Source organism: Microtus pennsylvanicus, chromosome 9 (genome assembly GCF_037038515.1).
Source record: "Microtus pennsylvanicus isolate mMicPen1 chromosome 9, mMicPen1.hap1, whole genome shotgun sequence".
NCBI classification, from domain to species: Eukaryota; Metazoa; Chordata; class Mammalia; order Rodentia; family Cricetidae; genus Microtus; species Microtus pennsylvanicus.
This window is the reverse complement of record NC_134587.1, coordinates 109,272,482-109,295,737: the sequence shown is the minus strand read 5'-3', so window position 1 is coordinate 109,295,737 and position 23,256 is coordinate 109,272,482. Positions and strand designations below refer to the sequence as shown.

At 52.1% G+C, this 23,256-nt stretch overlaps 1 protein-coding gene across 6 annotated transcripts in view; it reads right to left on the bottom strand.

The window, feature by feature from the left end:
• Positions 1-18,349, bottom strand: part of Crtc1 (CREB regulated transcription coactivator 1) — a 57,871-nt gene extending 39,522 nt beyond the window's left edge. For 5 of the 6 annotated variants that reach the window (XM_075987228.1, XM_075987229.1, XM_075987231.1 and 2 more), the window contains exon 1: positions 18,153-18,349. In XM_075987228.1, the coding sequence (XP_075843343.1) occupies positions 18,153-18,278 (126 nt within the window). In that variant the 5' untranslated portion in view covers positions 18,279-18,349. The remainder of the gene's footprint in view (positions 1-18,152) is intronic. The other variant, XM_075987234.1, reaches the window with a different exon arrangement.
• Between the last annotated feature and the right edge of the window lie 4,907 nt (positions 18,350-23,256).

Genomic DNA, 23,256 nt, shown 5'->3' with positions numbered 1-23,256 from the left:
TGTCAGGAGTGGAGGCAGGAGAAGTAGGAGTTCAAGGTCAATTTGGGCTACAGGAGATCTTGCTTCAAAAACTACAAAAGACACAATCTCCCAGAGAAGACACTGTCCCGGGTCTGCACCTCCACACCGGTGTCACAGCCAGCTGTCCCCAAGTGGCAACAGCCAAGATTCACACCACAGCCACACTGTCTGCCACTCAAAGGACCCCTGGTGGTAGCTACAACCCTCGGTCTGCTTCCTTACTGTCCCCTGGCTCAGCACATGGGATGTCGCTGCAGCTCCTCAGGAAGCTAACCTGGGAACTGGCCCACTGTAGGCTCACATGGGCCTGCATCATCCTTGGGCACAGCTGGAACTCAGAACTAGAGGACATGGCTGAGAGGAAGTTGGGGTATCTATGGAGGTTGATGGTCAGAGGGTCTAGCTATGGCCAGGCTGAGCAGAAGGAAGCAGCTGGGCATCAACTGGGAAGAGGACAACAGACAGGAAAAACATGGCCATGTCGTCACAGCTGAGCCTCCTCCCTGATGAGCTGCTGAGCAGACCAGGACAGAGCTGATGATGACCCAAACAAGCCTTTCTGTGGACATGTGTGGCCTCATGCTGGCACAATGTGGACCTAGGCCAACCTTGGGCACTGTCCCCCAGGTTAGTTCTGAGCATGAGGCAGTGTCACAGGGCCACACACACCTTTCTCTATCCCTTCCCATATTTTCATACACTGTTTTTACATATATTTATTTGTTTAACGGGGGTGGGATAGCTGCATGTGCCAGAACAAATGTGGAGTCAGAGGAAAACATGGGGGCGTCAGTTCTCTCCATATGGGTCCTGGGGGCAGGAGCCTTCACTGCCTGGGCCATCTTGCTAACTCCCTACCCTATTTTTTAAGACAGGCTTCCCACTGGCCTGAGACTCCCTGACTAGACTAAGTGGACTGGCCAGCAAGCTTCAGGGATCCTGTTGTCCCCACTTGCCCGGTGCTAGGACCGCACATCTGTGCCACGGACTAGAGCCAGGTCCTCACACCTGCACAGCAAGAACTCTGCCGGCAGAGCCGCCTCCCAGCTGCCCCCTCAGGGTCTCGCTATGCAGCTCAGACACCTCAGCCTCCTGAGTGCTGCTGCCATGGCAGGCATGCGCCACATGCCAAGCCTTTACTCTTGTTCCCAGACCTCTCTGACAATCTGGGGCACATAACATGAGGTTCCAGTCCCCAAACAAATGGTCTCTCAGTAGGAAATGCCTCACGGATGCCTTTTTCACCTTCCAGAGCTCCAGCCAAGGCATGGAGCTGCCCAAAGGACCCAGAACAGGTTGTCCTACACCCTCCAAGGTTCAGTGCCCCACAGTTCTGGCACCCAGGGCTACTGGGGCCTTGGCAACATGTCTGTGTTCTAGAAATCATGTTCAAGTGAGGAGAGGTGGTACATCTGTCACCCCAGTACTTGGGAGGAGGAGGAAAGAGGACCTGGAGTTTAAGGTCATATTCTTGGCTGCAGGGGGAATTCAAGGCCAGTCTGGGATATCTAAAACTGTCTTCAAAACTTCAAAACAAACAATACGGGTGTGTGTGTGTGTGTGTATCAAAATACAAATAAGAATTAGCCAGGTGGTAGTGGCGCACATCTTTAATCCCAGCACTCGGGAGGCAGAGGCAGGCAGATCTCTGTAGGTCAGCCTGGTCTACAAGAGCTTGTTCCAGGACAGGCTCCAAAGCCACAGAGAAACCCTGTCTCGAAAAACCAAATAAATACATAAATAAATAAAACAAACAAATAAGAGTTAAAACTGTGGGCACAGTCAGGTGTGGTGGCACATGCCTTTCCCACCAGCACTCCGTGGCAAAGGCAGGGCATCTCTGGGAGCTCCTGGGCTACACAGTGAGAATCTGTCTAACAAAACAAAAACTTTGGCACACACCTGCATGAGCAGAGACAGCATGGCTGGGACAGAGGAGGACCTTTGAAAATTAGAAAAGATGGAGGACAGTAGACTGTGTCACAGTGCAAAGAGGCATGCAGGCCTGCCAGCCCAGTGCACTGGTAGCCGGCAAGGGTAGAAGGAGCCTCCTGGCCTCTGGAGCAAGCAAGACTATGGCTCATGCTGAAGGACTTGTCCCCTGAGGCAGACATACATGGCTGTGGGTCTCAGTCCCCAGGGGTGCCTCTTCAGCTCCAGGCCTGCAAGCCTGTTTGAATGCACGCACATGAGTGTGTAGGTACACATTTGAATGTGTAGAAACATGTGTATGAATGTGTGCACATGTGTGTTACACTGAGCAAAGGGAGCACAAATGCCAACTGTACTGTTTTGTACTTCAGCCCCCTGTGCTTCTGCCTGCACAGGCTGGGGTGAGATGTGTGCCACCACGTCCAGATGCATGGTTCCCATGCTGCCAGGCCACCTCGTTGGGGCCATAGCTGAGACTGGACTGCTGCACCCCTATTCAGCTCTAGGGTGATGGGGCCACAGGGAGATAAAGCAAAATTGCAGTGGCCTCATTACCACGGCCCAGAATAGCCGGACTGCTCCGCATTTCAACAGCGCTCAGCCATTATGTAAGAACGCAGGGCTAGGGCAGTGCTGCCACCCAGGCCCACCCTGACACATCTAGCACCCACTGGAACCTCACACCAGACTTTCACAGGCCCTGGGCATCTGTGTGCTCCAGGTCTCAGGCCCTGGCTGGGTGGCATCTACCCTAGGCAGAGGCGAGCAGAGGCACACACACATCCAAACCCCAGGTCCTCCCACCCCCAAGCTCTCCTTGAGCTCCCAAGATGATGTAAGTCTTTGGTCCTAGCCTGTGCCATCTTAGCATCCAGCTCTCTACACAACATTATTCTAGGCCTGCCCTGGCAGACCATCCTCTACAGTCACTGCTACAGGGGCCTGCTCCTCACTGCTCTGTCACACAGCTCAAATGTCTTCGCTCACACTCTCCTTCTTTTTTTAAACCACACCAGTAGGTTTCTGTTCCATTTAAAATAAAGTCAACTTGCTCAGAACTTCACAAATAAAATATAAAACCACAGTGTGGTCCATCATTCTATCCCCAGGAGAGTGCATACACATTCACGGTGGCATGGCAAACGGAAAGAAAGGGAAAGCGTTTCCCGCAGCAGTGTATGGCTGGGAATAGACTGGTGTGTGGAGGCTCACACATACTACAATGACAGACCTTGAAAACATGCCACTGCACATCAGAAGCTGAAGAATAAGGCCACATCATGTGTGAGCCCATGGATGCAAAATATGTTCTTGGACCTACACAGTAGGGCAGCAGACCTAGTGGTGAAAAGCTCTCCTTTATAGGCATGGAGTGTTCTAGAACTAAGTGTAAGTTAACAGTTACATTGAAGGATAAATGCACCCAGTGTCACAGGAAGGAGGCGTCACAGAAATTAGTAAACAGAAAAATGAGACTCAAACCCAGCCCTGCCTGAGGCTAATGGAACTAGATGTCTATTACAAATGAAACCTGGAGGTATGACTCACTTTAGAGCCCCTGCCTGGAGTCCCTCAATGAGGGGCTGGGCGTGTGACTCTGAGGTTCAGTTTTCAGCAGGTCCTGGTCCTGTGTGGGTGGCCAGAAGAGCCTAGACTTGCCCACCCAGCACCATTTAACAAGGAAGTCATTACAGTCCCATATCTCACTCGGAAGAGATAGGGACACTTAACCACCAAAGGTTTCCTCCAGGTGACAGAGAATTTCTGGCACTTTCTAGGTCACGTCCAACAAGAGACACGATGGACATCACTGTCCTTAGTCCACCTAGGCACTGCAGTCTGGCCGGAGGGGCCATGTGATGGGGGTGGGTACATGCATGTGCCACGGCCCGTGTGTGGGTCAGACTTGGCAGCACCGCCTTCACTCACTGAACCATCTCACAAGCCTAAATCTTTTTTTTTTTTTTTTTTTTTTGGTTTTTCGAGACAGGGTTTCTCTGTGGCTTTGGAGCCTGTCCTGGAACTAGCTCTGTAGACCAGGCTGGTCTCGAACTCACAGAGATCCGCCTGCCTCTGCCTCCCGAGTGCTGGGATTAAAGGCGTGCGCCACCATCGCCCGGCTACAAGCCTAAATCTTATTTCATTCATTAATTAATTAATTTTTAGTTTTGAGACATGGTTTCTCTGTGTAACAGCTCTGGCTGTCCTAGAACTAGCTCTGTAGACCAGGCTGGCCTCAGACTCACAGAGATCCACCTGTCTCTGCCTCCCGAGTGCTGGGATTAAAGGCGTGTGCTACTATCACTTGACGTCTAAATTATTTTTAAAAATTAACTGAGATATAAGAATGACTGGCTTGCACCATAGCAGCCAAGGATGCTAAGTTTGGATTCCTGGCTGGGGGCTTTAGCTCCCCACTACCACTTCTGGGAATAGAAACGATGGTGCCCCTGTACCTTGGGCTGACACAGCTGCGATGACCCAGCAGTTACAGGCTCAGATCAGCTCAGCCAGGGCCAAGGCCCTGAGGGATGCGACCCCCACCCAGAGACATCTCTAGCTCTTCTCACAGGCTGGCCATTTTGGACAGGATGGCACAGAGTGACTGCCAGCATGTGAGCCCAGCAATGGCCAAGAAGATGGCATCTGCAGAGATTCTGGGGGGGGGCAGGTCAAAGCTAGGACTGAACATGGGCTTTTTCAGGAGTTAGGGTGCCTGCCACCAGGCTGCTATCAGTCCCTAGAACCATGTAAAGGGAGGCGAGAACTGCACATGTGCACTGCAGCTCAGGTGCCTCCTACACAGACCATCTACACACAGACCGTGTAACTGAATTAGCTGTGGCAGGGCCTGGGCCTGTCTCCTGGGCACCCTGCAGCAGCCTCTTCCACCCTTCAGGCCAGGCAGGGAGGACAGAGACACAGAACCCCCAGCAGGGGACAGAGTAAGCTGCCCTGGGCAGCACAAGGCTGAGCAAAAGGTGAAGACAGCTCTGGAGTTAAAGAGAGACACAGGACACAGCATGAGCAAAGCGCCTGGGGTCACAGGGTTAGAGGGCTGGTGGAGAGGCCAGGGAAGCTCACCGCATGAGACCTTAGCCAGGCCTCTGGCAGGGACAGAACCGGCAGAATGGGGACAGGACATATGGGAGGTTCCCAGGCACGTAGACGCCTGTCCAGGGCAGAAATGATATGGGGCTCATCTTTCCCAAGGATGCAGCATCCCCGTGTGCCCCCAGTATCTCTCAGTCCTTCTCACCCCACAAAGGGATCCCCTGATCTCCAACAGCAATACCTCCCTGTGCACACCTAGGCTCTAAGATGAGCCTGGAGGCCCTGGACTACCGCAATCTGCTCCTACCTGTTCTCTGTGACTAGCGGACTGGACTTGCTATGGACTGGCCATCCCCACAAGATGATGAACGTGTGCCCACATGGTCGACGGTACATCTCTTTATGTTTTAAGTATCATAGACAATTGATTTCCAATTACCCTCTGATTTCCACATGTGTGGCCTGACCCCAGAAAACATAAAAACAAATTTTAAAAAATGAAGACCATGGTGGTGTGGACCTTTAATTCCAGCACTTGTGAGGTGGAGGCAGGCGGATCTCTCTGGTCTCTCTGAGCCCAGTCTGCTCTCAACCTCCCTTATGCTGCAACTCTTTAACACAGGTCCTCACGCTGTGGTGCCCCCAAGCACAAAATTATTTTCGTTGCTACTTCATAACTCTAATTTTGCCACTGTTGCGAATCGTAATGTAAATATCTGTGTTTTCTGACAGTCTTAGGTGACCCCTGTGAAAGGGTTGATCGACCCCAAAGGGGTCATAACCCACATGTTGAGAAACACTGACATAAGAGTTCCACGCTAGCCAAAGTTATACAGAGAAGCCATGTGTTTAAAAAACAAAAACAAAACAAAAAAACTAGCCAGTGTTGAAGCAACAGGATCGAATACTCCAGAAACAAGCCCTCACATGACTACTGACATTGGTACCAAGGCACTAGGTGGGAAGGAGCAGCCTCTGCCTAAAGGGCTCTGGGGAAACCACATCCTCACACACAGAGACAGGAATCTGGACAGCTCAGAATTCATACTCAGACCCGAGGTTAAGCCCGGCACCAAGGCCAGCTCTGTCTCAGAAGCCACAGATCTATGAGGCAGGCAGCCTGGCCAGCACCTCAGGAAGGCAGGAGCTATGCAGGCTTGGCAGCCATTTCTTGAATATGACACCAAACTCAAGCAATAAAAGAAAACAAACAAACAAAAGAACAGCCAAGAATTGGACTTGGTCAAAATTAAAAATTCACGCATCAAAAGGCGCCATGGACAGGGAAAGAGGAGGCACGATGCCACAGAAGGAGAGGCCTGTGCTTCCAGAGTCACCCCGTGGAGCCACTGTGAGCCACGGGCTGCACAGCTGCAGAAGACCTGAGCCATGCCTGGGACGCCCTGGAGAGGAGGAGACCGCAGACTGCAGAGTGCTGGTGTGAGAGCGATGCAGCCACAGTGCAGAGTGGCTCAGGTGTGCGCTGCGTTCTGCTGACACGGGCAGTCAGCAAGTTGAAGCAGGAGGACTGAAGGTCAGCATTGCCTACACAGACCTTGCCTCAAAAGAAACAAGAAGCAAACAACTCAACTGCGGAGCCTGCTTGGTGGACACAAGGAGTGCAGCTCCTGTCTGCATATCCAGCCTTGACAGGGGACTGACGCCCAGATGGGGATGCTAACTCTGCTTCTCTACTGATGCTGAAGTAATATTTAATGGGGTATATGCCGGGGAGGGGGGAGGCAGAACTCCTGAGTGGAGAGTCCCCTGAGTGGAGAGTCCTGAGTGGAGAGACCCTCCCAGGCCATCCCATGGCAAGCATCTACTTGCAAGGTTAGCACTTGGTCTAGAAGTCATCCAAGTTGCCAGAGGCTGTACATTCAACTAGTCACCACTGCTGCCTGCCAAAACCCTGAGAGTAGCTCAGGCTGTCCCTGAGCTATGAACCTCCAACCATGGGTGACAGGACCTCTCCCACTAGAAAAGCCGTGTATCTGTACCCAACAGGAACCATTCCTTCAGGGTTACACCCTGCATATCTGCTGAGTGTTGAATACACTGCACACCTGCTGAGTGCCTGTTGAGTGCAGCCTGGAGCTGTTAATGTACACACCCCACGCCTGCTGAGTATAGCCAGTGCCCACTGAATTTTGTCTGGATACCATCACCTGCTGAGTGTCCCCCAGATGCCTACCAGCAACACAGCCCATCACAGCCAGCTGCTGCACTGATCTCTTTCCTCACAAGGGTAGACGGAGGCCATGTAAGTCCGCCTCACCTCTCCAAAGAGGGTGCAGAGTTGGTGAGCACAGGAGGCGGCCGACCTATCAAGCCTGCAGCTCTTCCTAGGAGGAGCAGGCTAGCCATATCTCATTTCCCCTCAGCAAATGCTAATGTTGACTACGTGTCTGTGGCCCTCAAGGCTCACAGTGACTTCCTCATTTGTCCAGCCAGGGCCACAGGGCCACACCTGGTTGGGACAGGCACCATCTGAGCAGGCTGTGCAGGAGGCTATCCCCAGCCACAGCTGCCCATAAGCTCCAGGACAGTCTCCCAACCCCCACACTGACCTGTCATTGCCATGGCCTTAGTGCCTGAGCTTTCCTCAAGCCTTGCACCCTTTCCTGCTGCTATGGAACACACAGGGACAGTCCCTGCCAAGTGACCACCTTGTCTGGAGGCAGATGTGAGGATATGCAGGTTCTAAACGCCATGCCTCACAACAAACAGTGTGTGTCGGGGTCAATGTTCTGGGTCGGAAGGTCCCGAGACTCAGGTTAGAAGTCACCTGAGTAACACAGATGTGTGACGGGCACCGCCAACTCCACGCCAGTGTCTCTCACGCTGCCTTTTTCTGTAGTCTTCCATGGTTCCTGCTACCCCCTGCCTACTTCCCCCAGCCACCCCCACCACAGAGTCTCTACTTTGAGAGCCATTTCCTCTGTACAGGGTTCTGGCACACTGGCACACCCTACCACAGCCTGATGGGCTGGCATACTCCCAAACTGCATGATATGCTAGAAATCACTCCGGCTGCTGTGGGTCAGTCTGGCTTGCCTAGTTCATGCTCTGTAAAACAAGAGCATGGGTCTCATGCTCCATCTCAGGGGCACTAATGGTGGCCTAGCACTGCCCGTGACATGCAGCACACCAGACCTCCTCTCTCCAGTTGTGACTGCACAACACCCATGAGGTAGTTTTAGTGTTGGGTGAGCTACTCTTGGAAGAGCGGGGTGAGGGTCTGCCTTGCTGCCAAGCTAGCCTGGAACCCACAATCCTCCTGCCTCAGCCTCAACAATGAGTTGAGTAGGGGTGCGCTGATGGCTGCTTGGTTAGTCTCCATATGTAACCAAAGCCGAGCTCAAAGATGAGCGATCCTCCTGCCTCTCCCTCCTGCATGCTGGACTACAGCGTGCACCACCCCACTTGCTGCTGGCTTTGGGGGTTTGGTCTGTGTGCTGCATATATGTACAGCCATCAGCACATGGAGGCACAGGCTGACACTCAGTGTCTCCTCAATTGCTCCTGCCTTGTTCTCCCGAGATGAGCTCTCTCAGTAAACCACAGCCCACTGGCTGGGCAGTGCTGGGAACCACCCCTCCATCTCTGACCCTGTGTAGGGGTCAGACATGTGGCATGGACCCAGATTCTTCCAGGGATTCTGTGGTCAACCTTAGGTCTTTACCCTTACACCCCAAACACTTCACCAATGAAACCACCTCCCCAGCTCTTGGCCGACTCAGAGTTCCAAACTAGTCAAGATGGACATTAGGCTCTTGATTTCCCTACCTCCCCTTCCCAAGTGCAGGGATGGCAGGCATGCCCACCGAGTTTCTCAGCAGGAACCAGGTCCCGCTATCCCCCAGCTGTAGCCCATTCCTGTGTCTACATGAGATCAAGCTGAAACTAGAAAGCCGTCAGCACAGACAGTAACTCACCCAACATAACCCAGTTAAGTCCAGTTAGCCCCAAACAACGAATCAGAGAGACCATGATCAAGGAACATGAGATGCCAAGGCAGGAGTCACAGGTATATACTGGACACGGACCCTGGGAAATTATGATAGAGAAACACAGTACCCTGCACCCTGAGCTTGCAGAGAGAATTCCTGCCTGGTGACAGTGCCACTGTCCCAGGGCCACCAGCCAGTTGGTCCCCAGCAGAGGGCTCATTCTCTCTTCCACCCTGCCATGCCCCACCTGCAAACACTGACAGCTGGCTACTCTTCCTTGTGAGCCCTGTGATGTGGGACAGAACCACCAGTTAGAGGTCCACAAGCTGTGAGAAGCCCAGGGGAGACAGTTTTATTTGGGGTCACCAAAACTGAAACGCAGGGGTGATAGTGTGGCTTAGTGGAAAAGTATCTGCTCAAGTTTCATTGGAACACCCTGACAGCACACATGCGGTCCCATGCTCCTTCACCAGCGCTACCTCCTGACTGTGTGAACAGAGGCACCTAGACCAGGGCCAGTCCCCAGAGAGCCTCTTACCCTGGGCCACCTGCTGGACTAACACAGGCACACATTCCATGCAACCAGCAGTGGACACAGTCTGCAGAAATAAGAGCTGCAGGTCACGGTGCCATTGCCAGCACCAGAACTGTGACAAGGAATGAAAGGCTGCAGGCTCTGCCTCCCAGGACAGAAGGAACACAAACTTGCATTTGGAAACCGAGTCAACAGAAGAAATTGCCTTGCTGAACCACTTTCACAGGGATCCTAGCCAGGGGCTCCACCCCTCAGCCACAGCCCCTCACTGGGGGATTCTAGGCAGGGGCTCCACCCCTGAGCCACGCCCCCAGCCCCTCACTGGGGGATTCTAGGCAGGGGCTCCACCCCTGAGCCATGCTGCTATTCTTGCTTGTTTGCCTTGACATGTGGTTTGGCCATACAGCCCATAACCGGCTTTACTTTTTTTCTGTTTATTTCTTTGTGTTATATGTTTGGGGAGGACTATGTGAATGCCAGAGTGTGTGTGTGTGTGTGTGTGTGTGTGTGTGTGTGTGTGTGTGTGTGTTAAAAGGGAAGAAACAACTTACAGGTGTTTTGTGTGTTTGTGTTAAAAGGGAAGAAACAACTTACAGGTGTTGTGTGTGTGTGTGTGTTAAAAGGGAAGAAACAACTTACAGGTGTGTGTGTGTGTTAAAAGGGAAGAAACAACTTACAGGTGTTGTGTATGTGTGTGTTAAAAGGGAAGAAACAACTTACAGGTGCTGTGTGTGTTAAAAGGGAAGAAACAACTTACAGGTGTTGTGTGTGTGTGTGTTAAAAGGGAAGAAACAACTTACAGGTGCTGTGTGTGTGCGTGTTAAAAGGGAAGAAACAACTTACAGGTGTTTGTGTTAAAAGGGAAGAAACAACTTACAGGTGTTGTGTGTGTGTGTGTTAAAAGGGAAGAAACAACTTACAGGTGCTGTGTGTGTGTGTGTTCAAAGGGAAGAAACAACTTACAGGTGTTGTGTGTGTGTGTTAAAAGGGAAGAAACAACTTACATGTGCTGTGTGTGTGTGTGTTAAAAGGGAAGGAACAACTTACAGGTGCTGTGTGTGTGTGTGTTCAAAGGGAAGAAACAACTTACAGGTGTTGTGTGTGTGTGTTAAAAGGGAAGGAACAACTTACAGGTGTTGTGTGTGTGTGTGGTAAAAGGGAAGGACAACTTACAGGTGTTGTTACTTTGCTTCTACCACGTGCTGGCTATATTTATGCTAACCGACAGAAACTAAAATCATTTTGGAAAAGGGAACATCAATTAAGAAAACGACCCCACTAGATTAGCCTGTGGTGTACTTTCTTGATTAATGATTGATTCACTGTGGATGGTGAAAGCAGACTGAACAAGTCATGAGCAAGCCAGTAAGCAGCGCTCTTTCATGGCCTCTGCATCAGCTACTGCCACGCATCTTGTTTAATGGAGAGGGGGCTGAGAGTTTTAAATGGAAGAATCCCCGCCTCCCCAAGTTGGTTTTGGTTGTGGTGTCCTATTACAATAGAAACCTAAGACACGGCATGTGGGTCCCAGGACAAACTCAGGTCATCAGACTTGGGCAGCACTTTTCCCACTGGAACATATCGTATCACCACGCTCACACTGTCTTTAAATCCTGGGGTCTAGGGCTAGAGAGATGGCTCAGTAGTTAAGAGCACTGGCTGCTCTTACAGAGGTTCCCAGGGATCTGATGCCCCCTCTCCTGACCTAGGAACTAAGCACACACTTTGTGCACATGTATACGTGCAGGCAAAACACTCATGTACATAGTATAAGTCAAAAATAAGTAAGTAAATAATTTTTTTAAGTGACCAAGGGGCCAGGTTTAATGTCACACACCTTTAATCCCAGTACTGAGAAGACAGAGGCAGGGGGAATCTCTAAATCTGAGGCCAGCATGAACTACAGAGCAAGTTCTATGCCAGCCAGGGCTACACAGAGACCCTGTTTCAGAGAACAATGAGCACAGCGGCTTGGCAAATGGGTCAGCACTAGCAGCACTCACTGGGCGAGCACAGGCTGAGGCTGCGTCCTCAGAAAACGGCACACACCTTCAATCCCAGCACTTGAGACAGAGGCTAGACTGGTCTCCAGAGCGAGTTCCAGGATAGCCAGTTACACAGAGAAACCCTGTCTCAAAAAATAAAATAAAACAAAGAAACAAACACTGGGCACGGTCACACATTCCTATAACTCCAGAACTTCAAGAAGCGCAGAAAGGATGGAATAAGGCCAAGAGTGCTGGAGAAGTACACAGGATGCCCTGCCCCGCCCCGTGCCCACACGGACAGATGTGTACACACATGTACACAACACCTGATGCCCTGCGCCGCCCCGTGCCCACATGGACAGATGTGTACACACATGTACACAATACCCGATGCCCTGCGCCGCCCTGTGCCCACATGGACAGATGTGTACACACATGTACACAATACCCGATGCCCTGCTCCGCCCTGTGCCCACATGGACAGATGTGTACACACATGTACACAATACCCGATGCCCTGCGCCGCCCTGTGCCCACATGGACAGATGTGTACACACATGTACACAATACCCGATGCCCTGCTCCGCCCTGTGCCCACATGGACAGATGTGTACACACATGTACACAACACACGATGCCCTGCGCTGCCCTGTGCCCACATGGACAGATGTGCACACACACACCACACACAACACCTGATGCCCTGCTCCGTCCCATGCCCACATGGACAGATGTGTACACACACACCACACAATACCTGATGCCCTGCTCTGCCCTGTGCCCACATGGACAGATGTGTACACACACACCACACAATACCTGATGCCCTGCTCTACCCTGTCCCCACATGTGGACACGGGCACACACATCACATCACACAACACCTGATGTCCTGTTCTACCCTGTCCTCACATGTGGACACGGGCACACACATCACATCACATCACACAACACCTGATGTCCTGCTCTACCCTGTCCCCACATGTGGACACGGGCACACACATCACATCACACAACACCTGATGTCCTGCTCTACCCTGTCCCCACATGTGGACACGGGCACACACATCACATCACATCACACAACACCTGATGTCCTGCTCTACCCTGTCCCCACATGTGGACACGGGCACACATCACATCACACAACACCTGATGTCCTGCTCTACCCTGTCCCCACATGTGGACACGGGCACACACATCACATCACATCACACAACACCTGATGTCCTGCTCTACCCTGTCCCCACATGTGGACACGGGCACACATCACATCACACAACACCTGATGTCCTGCTCTACCCTGTCCCCACATGTGGACACGGGCACACACATCACATCACACAACACCTGATGTCCTGCTCTACCCTGTCCCCACATGTGGACACGGGCACACATCACATCACATCACACAACACCTGATGTCCTGCTCTACCCTGTCCTCACATGTGGACACGGGCACACACATCACATCACACAACACCTGATGTCCTGCTCTACCCTGTCCTCACATGTGGACACGGGCACACATCACATCACATCACACAACACCTGATGTCCTGTTCTACCCTGTCCCCACATGTGGACACGGGCACACATCACATCACATCACACAACACCTGATGTCCTGCTCTACCCTGTCCCCACATGTGGACATGTGCACACACATCACATCACACAACACCTGATGTCCTGTTCTACCCTGTCCCCACATGTGGACACGGGCACACACATCACATCACACAACACCTGATGTCCTGCTCTACCCTGTCCTCACATGTGGACACGGGCACACACATCACATCACACAACACCTGATGTCCTGTTCTACCCTGTCCCCACATGTGGACACGGGCACACATCACATCACATCACACAACACCTGATGTCCTGCTCTACCCTGTCCCCACATGTGGACACGGGCACACATCACATCACATCACACAACACCTGATGTCCTGCTCTACCCTGTCCCCACATGTGGACATGTGCACACACATCACATCACACACAACACCTGATGTCCTGTTCTACCCTGTCCCCACATGTGGACACGGGCACACACATCACATCACATCACACAACACCTGATGTCCTGCTCTACTCTGTCCCCACATGTGGACACGGGCACACACATCACACAACACCTGATGTCCTGCTCTACCCTGTCCCCACATGTGGACACGGGCACACATCACATCACACAATACAAACACCCACAGAAGCCTGGACTGCAGCTTCTCCTCATCACCTTGTCACTGGCTATGGAGTGAGACTATCTCAAACCGGAACAAAAGCCCGGTGCTGGTGGATCGAACCTTTAATCCCAGCACTTGGGAGGCAGAGGCAGGCAGATCTCTGAGTTTGAGGTCATCCTGGTCTATAGGGTGAGTTCCTGGGCAGACAGGGCTATACCCAGAAATTTTATAATTGTATCTCTAAGAGAAAAAAAAAAGGAAGAAAGAAAGAAAACAAAGAAAAAACAAAAACATAGCTGTGAAATGACAGGGATGTTGTCATCTAGACCCTGGGGACAGATCTGTCACCAGGGTGTCATGGGATCCTGTGCCTGCTCAACTCTACGGGTGCACAGTCTCTGAGAAGCTGTGGGGCTCTGCCCCCCCCCACTCTCCTTGCTCTCACAAGGCTACCTTATCTTCTTTACTTTTCTCAGTTTAGTTTTTTTAGAGACAGGGTCTCCTGTAGTTGAAGCTGACCTTGAACTCCTGACCCTTCCACCTCAGCCTCCTGAAAGCTGGAGGAAAAGTGCAGGACAGCACCCAGCCACCTCTAGTGACCTCATCAGATCCCATCAGAGTCCGTTCACAGGAAAGCCACTGCCAGGTCTGGGGGCTGCCACCACACCCTGGAGGAGCTTCTAGAGGGGGGCAGTAATGAGGATATCACCCCTATTCTCTTGACAACAGCTTGGGGTGTTTCCTCTGCAAAGGTCACAGATGGTAACAGACAGCCCTGGTAGCCGGCAGCAAGGGATAATTTTAAAGGGCCAGTTAGATGGCTCAGCGGGTATGAAGGTGATTGCTGCCAAGCCTGATGACCTGAGTTCGATCTCCAGGACTCACCTGAGAGAAGGCAAGGACCATTTCCAGCAAGCTGTCCTCTGATCTCCACACATGTGCTATGGCATATGCACGCACACACACACAGAGTGAATAACAAATGTTCCAGGCCCTATTCTCAGCAAAGCCACCCCCGTCCCAGGTAAAGGCCAAAATGCCACCACTCATCCCAGACAGGGACATCCTGTATTACTATTTCTGTGAGAAGAAGGCCTTGTTGTGTGGTCTAGCCTGGCCTCAAATACCTTGTCTCTAGGATCCTCATGGTTCGGTCTGCAGAGCATCCGGGACATCAGATGCGTACCTCCACACCTAGCTGACTAAAGATATTCTGTGGCCCAGGTCCTGTGGCCTAAGATACTCAGTAGCATCAGGAACCCAGTGTCCCAAGCCGATGGTCAGCAGGTGACACACACACTACCCCATTGCCACTCCATGCTCACCAGTTGCCTGCCCCCTTGCTCAGGTCACCAGGCCTCTCTCTGCATGGGCTACACAGCCACTTGGCCCTAGCCATCTTCCTGGGACACAGGGATCGGGACATGTGGCAGAGACACTGAGTCCAAGGATGCAGGTCCTAAGGCACCGAGCGCTGAGGATCCCCAAGTGTTTAGTACAACAGACCAACTAATTCAGCACCATCCCCCAGAGCCAGGAGCAGCAGGACTGCAGGCACAAGCTGGTGAAACAGCTCGGCAGGTGGAGGGGAAGGGGCTTGCTGCCAAGCCGAATGGCCCGAATGGGACCCTGGGACCCACATGGTGGAGAGAGGCAGCTCCCACAGCTTGGTGACTGACCTCCCAGCTAGGACTCGCAAAATAAATCAATAATGTTAAATTTGTAAATTTTGTCTTTTTTTTTCTTTCTTATTTTTGTGTGTTGATATGGATGTGTGCACATACATGTGCAGAGACTACAGGCCAGCCTTAGGCATATGTTCTTTAGGAGCCTTCAAATTGTTCATTTTTCAAGACAGGGTTTCTATGTGTAGCTCTGGCTGTCCTTGAACTCACTATGTAGACCAGGCTGGCCTCAAATTCCTCCTGCTTCTGCTTCCCGAGTGCTGGGATTAAAGGCATGCCCAGTCATTTTTACTTTCTAAATGTGGGCAGTGTATGCACCTGTACACAAGTGCAGGTGCCTGAGGAGGCCAAGGTCCCCGTGGAGCTGGAGTCACAGGCAGTTGTGATCTGCCTGACACAGATGCTGAGAACTGAACCCAGGTCCTCTGGAAGAGCACCAAGTGCTCTTACCACTGAGCCACCTCTCCAGCCCAGGGTTCCAGGTACCCTGGAGCCAGCCGATGTGATTAGCTAGGCAGGCCAACCGGGCCTGAGGCTGCTTGACGGTCTCCACAGGCTGCCAGGTGGGCACATGCTTCCTAGAGAGCGCCGGGGATCGAATTCAGTCCTCACACTTTTTTAAACCATATACTTAGCACCCCCTTTTCTTCCTTCCTTCCTTTTAGATTTATTTTGCTGCATAGCCTAGATGTCTTGAAAGGCCTCAAACTCAGCTCCAGCCTCAACCCCCAGCTGCTGAGATACAGGAGTATGCTACCACACCCCATGTCGTGTACAGTTTAACTTAGTCCACTATGGGACATCAGAGGACAGGTCTGAGGGCTTGGTGGAAAGCACCCTCACCCGCCATGTTATCTCACCAACCCGCAATTATTTCACAGGAGGAAGCAAGCATGGACAAGTGCTAGGTGGAGGCCAGAGATAAAGCTGAGGGCCTGGAATTCCAGAACGAGTGCAGCCACCGGACAGGGACAGGACCCTGAGACGCAACAAATGTGTCCTTTCCACATACGGATGGTGGCGCTCTAGTAACGGAGGCAGGAGCATCAAGACTTCAGAGTCATCCTCAGCAACTCGATGAGTTCAAAGCTAGCCTGTGCTACATCAGTAATCTTTTCCACAGCCATTCATTCCCAATTCAGAGCTAGCCTGTGCTACATCAGTAATCTGTTCCACAGCCATTCATTCCCAATTCAGAGCTAGCCTGTGCTACATCAGTAATCTGTTCCACAGCCATTCATTCCCAATTCAGAGCTAGCCTGTGCTACATCAGTAATCTGTTCCACAGCCATTCATTCCCAATTCAGAGCTAGCCTGTGCTACATCAGTAATCTTTTCCACAACCATTCATTCCCAATTCAGAGCTAGCCTGTGCTACATCAGTAATCTTTCCCACAGCCATTCATTCCCAATTCAGAGCTAGCCTGTGCTACATCGGTAATCTTTCCCACAGCCATTCATTCCCAATTCAGAGCTAGCCTGTGCTACATCAGTAATCTTTTCCACAGCCATTCATTCCCAATTCAGAGCTAGCCTGTGCTACATCAGTAATCTGTTCCACAGCCATTCATTCCCAATTCAGAGCTAGCCTGTGCTACATCAGTAATCTTTTCCACAGCCATTCATTCCCAATTCAGAGCTAGCCTGTGCTACATCAGTAATCTGTTCCACAGCCATTCATTCCCAATTCCTGGAGGAAACCAGACTTCCATCAAAATGTGAGCCATGGAACTCTTTATTCTGGTTACACTGCAAACATTTGACTCCGTCTGCATGCACTGGAAACAAGAAGCAGCCTCAGCTGCCCTGGCCTATGACTGACACAGAGGTGGCACACTTGCTACTGTTCATGGCTCTCTATATGTGCTGCAGGAGAACATGAGTCCCCTCTCCATCACACAGGAACTGGGCACACATTTCATTTGTGACACCACAGTCTCAGATAAACAAGAAACTGGCTAATGTTACCAAAGGCTCCAGCTGACCTGTGCCCCTGGCAGGTGACCTGGGAAGCAGGAAGTGCCCCATAATGAGGGTCCCTGCCACCCACACTAAGCACCATCATGTCCTTGACCATTGAGGAACATGAAGGAGCATCCGACACCACACACTTGACATGGCCAAGTGTCATGGCCCAGCCAAATGGCCCAGCCGTCACACCCTCCATCCAGTCTGGGGGCATCACCTTGTCCCCAGCACAGAGGCTGTATGGGAACCAAGCAGCTGACTCCATACCTCTGGAGACCCCATAGAGGGTCACTCAGTTATCCAAGAGGGTCAAGAACTGCTTCATGACCGAAGTAGGTGTACCCGAGGAGGACACAGGTGACAGGTAGCGAAGGAGGCACAACTGTCCCTTTAGATAACTGAAGGGATCCCTCTCCATTAGTGGACAACTGTGCGCTCAGGTAGCAAAGGGTGACAACTATCTCGTTACTAGCAACAGTGGGACCCCTTACTCCCACAGGTAGTGATAAAGGATAGTTCCTGACACCTTAGGTAGCAATGATGGAATCTCTGTCCCATCAGGTAGCAATAAGGGGGGTGACACGTGTCCATTCTGATGGCTACGATGAGGGCGCACGTCCCCTCGGGTAGCAATGATGGATGACACCTGTCCCCTTAGGTGGCTGTGATGGGACCACCCCTCCAGTCCAAAGAGCAACCTCGGGAGCAGCCGCTCCGCACCGGCTGGCGGCGTGGGAACACCTGCGGCGGCCTCAGCCCCGCCCCCGCGTCTCTCCCTCCTCCCCTCCCTCCTCCCCTCCCCTCCCCCGTGCTCTCACCCGCGCGGCCCGCGTCAGGCTCAGGTCCTTCATAACCTCCTCGAAGGCCGCCGTCTCCTCCGCCTGCTTCTGGTTGTGCAGTGCGATTTTCTCGCTAAATTTCCGCGGATTGTTCGAAGTCGCCATCTTCTCGCCGCCGCCTCCTCCTCCTCCTCCTCCTCCTCCACCTCTTCACCCCCCCTCGCGGGCGCCACTGCGCAGGCGCCGGCTGGGCCCACGGCTGGAGAGCAATGCGCAGGCGCGGCCCGGATCACGGCGCAGGCGCACTAGAGAGGCGCGCTGCCGAGGGTTGGGGGGAGACGCATGCGCGCACCTGGGCAGAGCGTTGGGAAACGGGACGTGGCTACGCAGGCGCACTGAGGCGCGCGCGGCCGGTGGACAGCGGTTTCCTGATTGTGGGTTCAACGCCTTGCCCGACTGATGAGTGGCGGAGGACACGGCAGCACCGGTGCCTGCATTCGCTCGACTCCAGCGGTCACTGAGGAGTTCTGGAGCGCCCAATATATACCAGGGCACCGGCGTGAAACAGCAGCCGTGGTCCCTGGGCTACTGGGCTACACAGCCGGGGAACAACCTGGAGAGCTGGAGGCCCGAGGGGCAGCCCTGGGCAGAGCCTGGCTCGGCACACAGAAGCCGGGGTGCGGCCCCCGGGGACACACACACACACGATTAGCATAATAAAGTTTCAGATCGGAGAAATGTGCCGCGCCTTTTAAGAATAGCGACAGTGCTGGACGTGATGGCAGAGAATGCTGGAGCCAGCGGATCCGGAGTTCAAGCCATCCTTAGCTGCAGAGTGAGTTCAAAGTCAGCCAGTGACACAGGAGACTCGCTCTAAAGGAAAGAAAAAAGACTGAAACTAGAAAAAATGGCTCAGAGGTTAAGGGCACCTGCTGATTTAGTGAAGGTACCGAATCCCAGCACGTAGGTGGAGCAGCTCACAAGTCCTTGTGACTCCGGTTCTAGGGCATCCAATGCCCTCTTCTGGCCTCGGCGACGCACGTGCGTGTGCACACACAGCTTGTGCACACACATACACAGATGCATAAGTAAACTTTTTAACTTAAAAATAGTAAGAGCTTGGCTGGGTGATGGTGGCGCACACCTTTAATCCCAGCACTCAGGAGGCAGAGGCAGGCGGATCTCTGTGAGTTTGAGGCCAGCCTGGTCTACAAGAGCTAGTTCCAGGACATGCTGCAAAGCTACAGAGAAACCCTCCCTGTCTTGAAAAACCTAAAAGAAAAAACTTAGAGCTATGTCCCTTTCTGAACGGAGAAAGAGTGTGTGGGGGGGGGGTGCAGGAGGAGAGGAGGAAGAGGAAACTGGTTGGTATGTAAAATAAATGAAAAAAAAATAATTAAAAAAACATTAGAACTAGGGAGATGCCTCCGTGGGTAAGCGAATTGGCTGTACAAGCATAGGAACCTGAGTCTGAATCTCCAGCACATGTAAAAGGCTGGCGTGGCCATTTATGCCTCAGTGTCAGGGAGGTGAGAGGTGAGTTCCATGTCTAGTGAGAGGCCCTGCCTCAAAGGAACAGGGAGAGGGGATGGAGAAAGACACCTGACTCCTGGCTCACACAGCGGTAAGTCGGTAAGTCATGGAAGCTGGGCATAGTGACATACACATGTCATCCCAGCACACAGGAAGTGAGACAGCAGAGTCGAGAATTTAAAATTATCCTTCGCCTTTAATCCCAGCACTCGGGAGGCAGAGGCAGGCGGATCTCTGTGAGTTCGAGGCCAGCCTGGTCTACAAGAGCTAGTTCCAGAACAGGAACCAAAAGCTACGGAGAAACCCTGTCACGAAAAAAAAAATCAAAAAAAATAAAATAAAATTATCCTTGCCTACATCAGAGAATTCAAGGCCAGCCTGAGAGACTGTCTCAAAAAGACAAAAGAATTAAAAAAGAGAGAGAACAATGGGTCAGACAGGCCTAAGAGCAGTATTGTGGGGCCTGCTGAAGCAGCGTTAGGGACTTGTGGGCTCACATGAAGCTCACTGCATGCAGTCCCCTTTCTCACTCCACCTAGTAGGTCCCTCATCAAGACAATTCATGTCGTGGCCTGGAATCCACAGCACCTCTGGCTCCCTGCTGTGTGTCCAGCCCAGTCTTGTCAAAGTTGTCTGTTTTTCCATGGGTGCTCACAGAAAGGCCAGAAACCCAACTTGGGTTAGGAATAAAAGGGGGGATGGATGGAGCCTCCCGAGTAGCAGAGGTGGCCAGGAAGCAGTCAAGCTAAGAGCAACAGCCAGCTGTCTCCAGTCACACTGAGGGGTCCTAGTCACCGATGGTGAGTGCACACCTCAAGGGTGGCAGCAAGATGGAATGGGAAGACAGAAGGCTAGGACTTCCTCTTTGGCTAGTGATGGCTAGTAGGGACACTAGTGGACACACCCACATTTGCCAATTACAATGGGGCAGCAGGTACCACGTAATATAAACAGGTGGTCAATGATGCAGGCGGCCAAGATGACAGCTGCACCAAGGACAGTGGACAGATGTGAGGTAGACTGAGGGAGTTGTTGTGGTTTTAGAGGTAGGGTATCATTTGCAGCCCAGGCTGGCCTTGAACTTGTGGTAACCTTCCTCAGTGCTTGGCTGTCAACTCTAAACCACCACACCCAGACCTTCTCCCTGATAGGCTCTCCTGGAAACTAGGCTAGCCTCCAACTCCCTATATAGCTGAAAATGACTTTGAACTTCTGATCCTCCTGCCTCACTCTCAGGTTCTGGGATGACAGGTCCATGGTACACCACAGTTTTGAGCACTTTCAGAGACTTCTACTTATAAACAAATAGATATGTTTTTATATATGCACACACATATAGGCGCATGCATCTACAGATTCGGTTCTGAAACTTAGACATGATGGGAAATCGGCACACATAGGAACCTGTGTCTTCCTCAGTCACTCCCTTTATGTGGGTGTCATGGCCTCTCACTGATCCCAGAGCGCGCTGACTTGCCAGCGAGTCCCAGGAATCCTCCAGGCTCCACTTCCCTTGTGCTGGGATTACAGAGGTGCCCTGCCATAATGGACCTTTTCCGTGGGCACAGGGGACTGGAACATGCTTTCAGCGCTGACACCTCACTGAAGGAGGGACCCCCACTGCTCCAGCCTGCCTGACTTGTGTCTGCACTTCAAGGTTGCTGTGCATCTGCAGTCTTTAACCCTGAGATTCCAGTGTGGAGAAGCCTGAGGCCTGATGATTCAAGGCCAAGGGGGCTGCTGGGAGAGCTGTCTCCAGCAAGCAGTTAACAGTGTTACTGCTCTTCTGAATGACTCCAGTTCTGGTCCCAATACCCGCATGAGGGCTGCTCACGACACCTGCAGCTACAGCCCCAACGGGGACTGACTTCTCAGGTGCCTGCAGTCTCATTCCCACACACACAAAGGGAGAGAGGAAGGGGTTCCAAACAAAACAAAAATCACACACATCTGCAGTGCCGATGGTAATTGCATGAAACACAGACCAAGGGAGGACAACAACCTTCAGGGGCAAGACTTTGTGGTCCTGACTCCAGCTGTGCCTAAGCCGGAGAACCAGGCTTGCACACTAGGCTATTGTGTGCCTCCACACCTCTACCTGATCCATCTTTTCCACCTGGCACTGCCTGAGACCACAACTTCTGTCCAGCAGAGAAGAGATGGGACACACTCCTGTCTGCCAGCTAGTTTTTGCTATTATCCTGAGATGTCAGATGGCACAGACAGGACCCACAGCTGCCAGAAAAAGATTGGACATGAGACCACAGCTAGAACTGGGCCCTGATAAACACGGGGCCACGGCTAGGACTGGGCCCTGATAGACACGGGGCCACGGCTAGGACTGGGCCCTGATAGACACGGGGCCACGGCTAGGACTGGACCCTGATAGACTTGGGGCTATGGCTAGGACTGGGCCCTGATAAACGCAAATCTCAGCTTCCTTCTCACACGGCTTCAGAAGACTTTAGTGAAATTTAACGTGTGTGGAATAAAAGCCAGCTGTTTCTGCCACCTACTCGGATCTGAAGGGATTCCATCAGAAGCACAAATAAATAAACGGAGGAGACAGGGGCTGGAGGGAGCAAAGGTCAGTAGGTCATAGGTGGGGCTATGTTCTCCACACCCCATTCACCCCACAGTCCTGCCTGTGACTGGATCTTTCCTGACCCCCAGGTGGTAGAAGTGCCAGCCTGCTTATTGGGCAATGGCTTGACCATGACCCAAGCTCTCCTTGATCCACTGACCAACCTGATGAAGGTGAAATGGGATCAAGAGGGATCCCTCTTCCTCCTTTTCTCAAAGGAAGCCGCAGCGTGTGGTGACACACACCTGTCATCCCAGCACTAAGGACACTGAGGTGGAGGAATTGAAACTTCCCAGGTAGGCCGGATAGAGGGCTCAGCAGGCGGTATGGCAGTTTGAATAAGAATGGCCCCAAAGATGTGGTGGCACACACACCTTTCATCCCAGCACTACAGAGGCCGAGGCAGGTGGATCTCTCTGAGTTTGAGGCCACCCTGGTCTACAGAGTGAGTTCCAGGACACCCAGAGCTACACAGAGTAATCCTATCTACAAAGAACCAGTCCCACGGGCTCAGGCCCATAGAGTTGAATGCAGGTGTCACTATTTGAGAAGAGTAGGGTTACGAGGTGTGACTTTGTTAGAGGAAGTGTGTCACTGGGGATAGAATTTGAGGTTTCAAAAGTTCATGTCAATCCTAGAGACCCTCTGTTGTAGAACATTATTTTAAGCTGTGTTACTTTTGTTTTTGCTGTGGAACATTTGTTTTAGCGATGCAGAGATGTGTTGCTTTTGTTTGTTACATTTGTTTAACTATGGAGCTGTGATTCTTTGCCTGTCTCAAACACCTGATGGTCTAATACAGTGCTGAACAGCTAAAAGCTAGGTAGGAGAAGGGATAAGCAGGGCTGGCGGTAGAGAGGAGAAATAGGAGAAACCTGGGAGAAGAAGGAGCAAGATAGCAAGGAGAGAAGCTGCTAGGGGCCAGCCAGCGAGCCAGCCAGCGAGCCAGCCAGCGAGCCAGCCAGCGAGCCAGCCAGCGAGCCAGAGTGAAAGTAAGATAGACAGAGAAAAAGGAAAAAGTCCAAA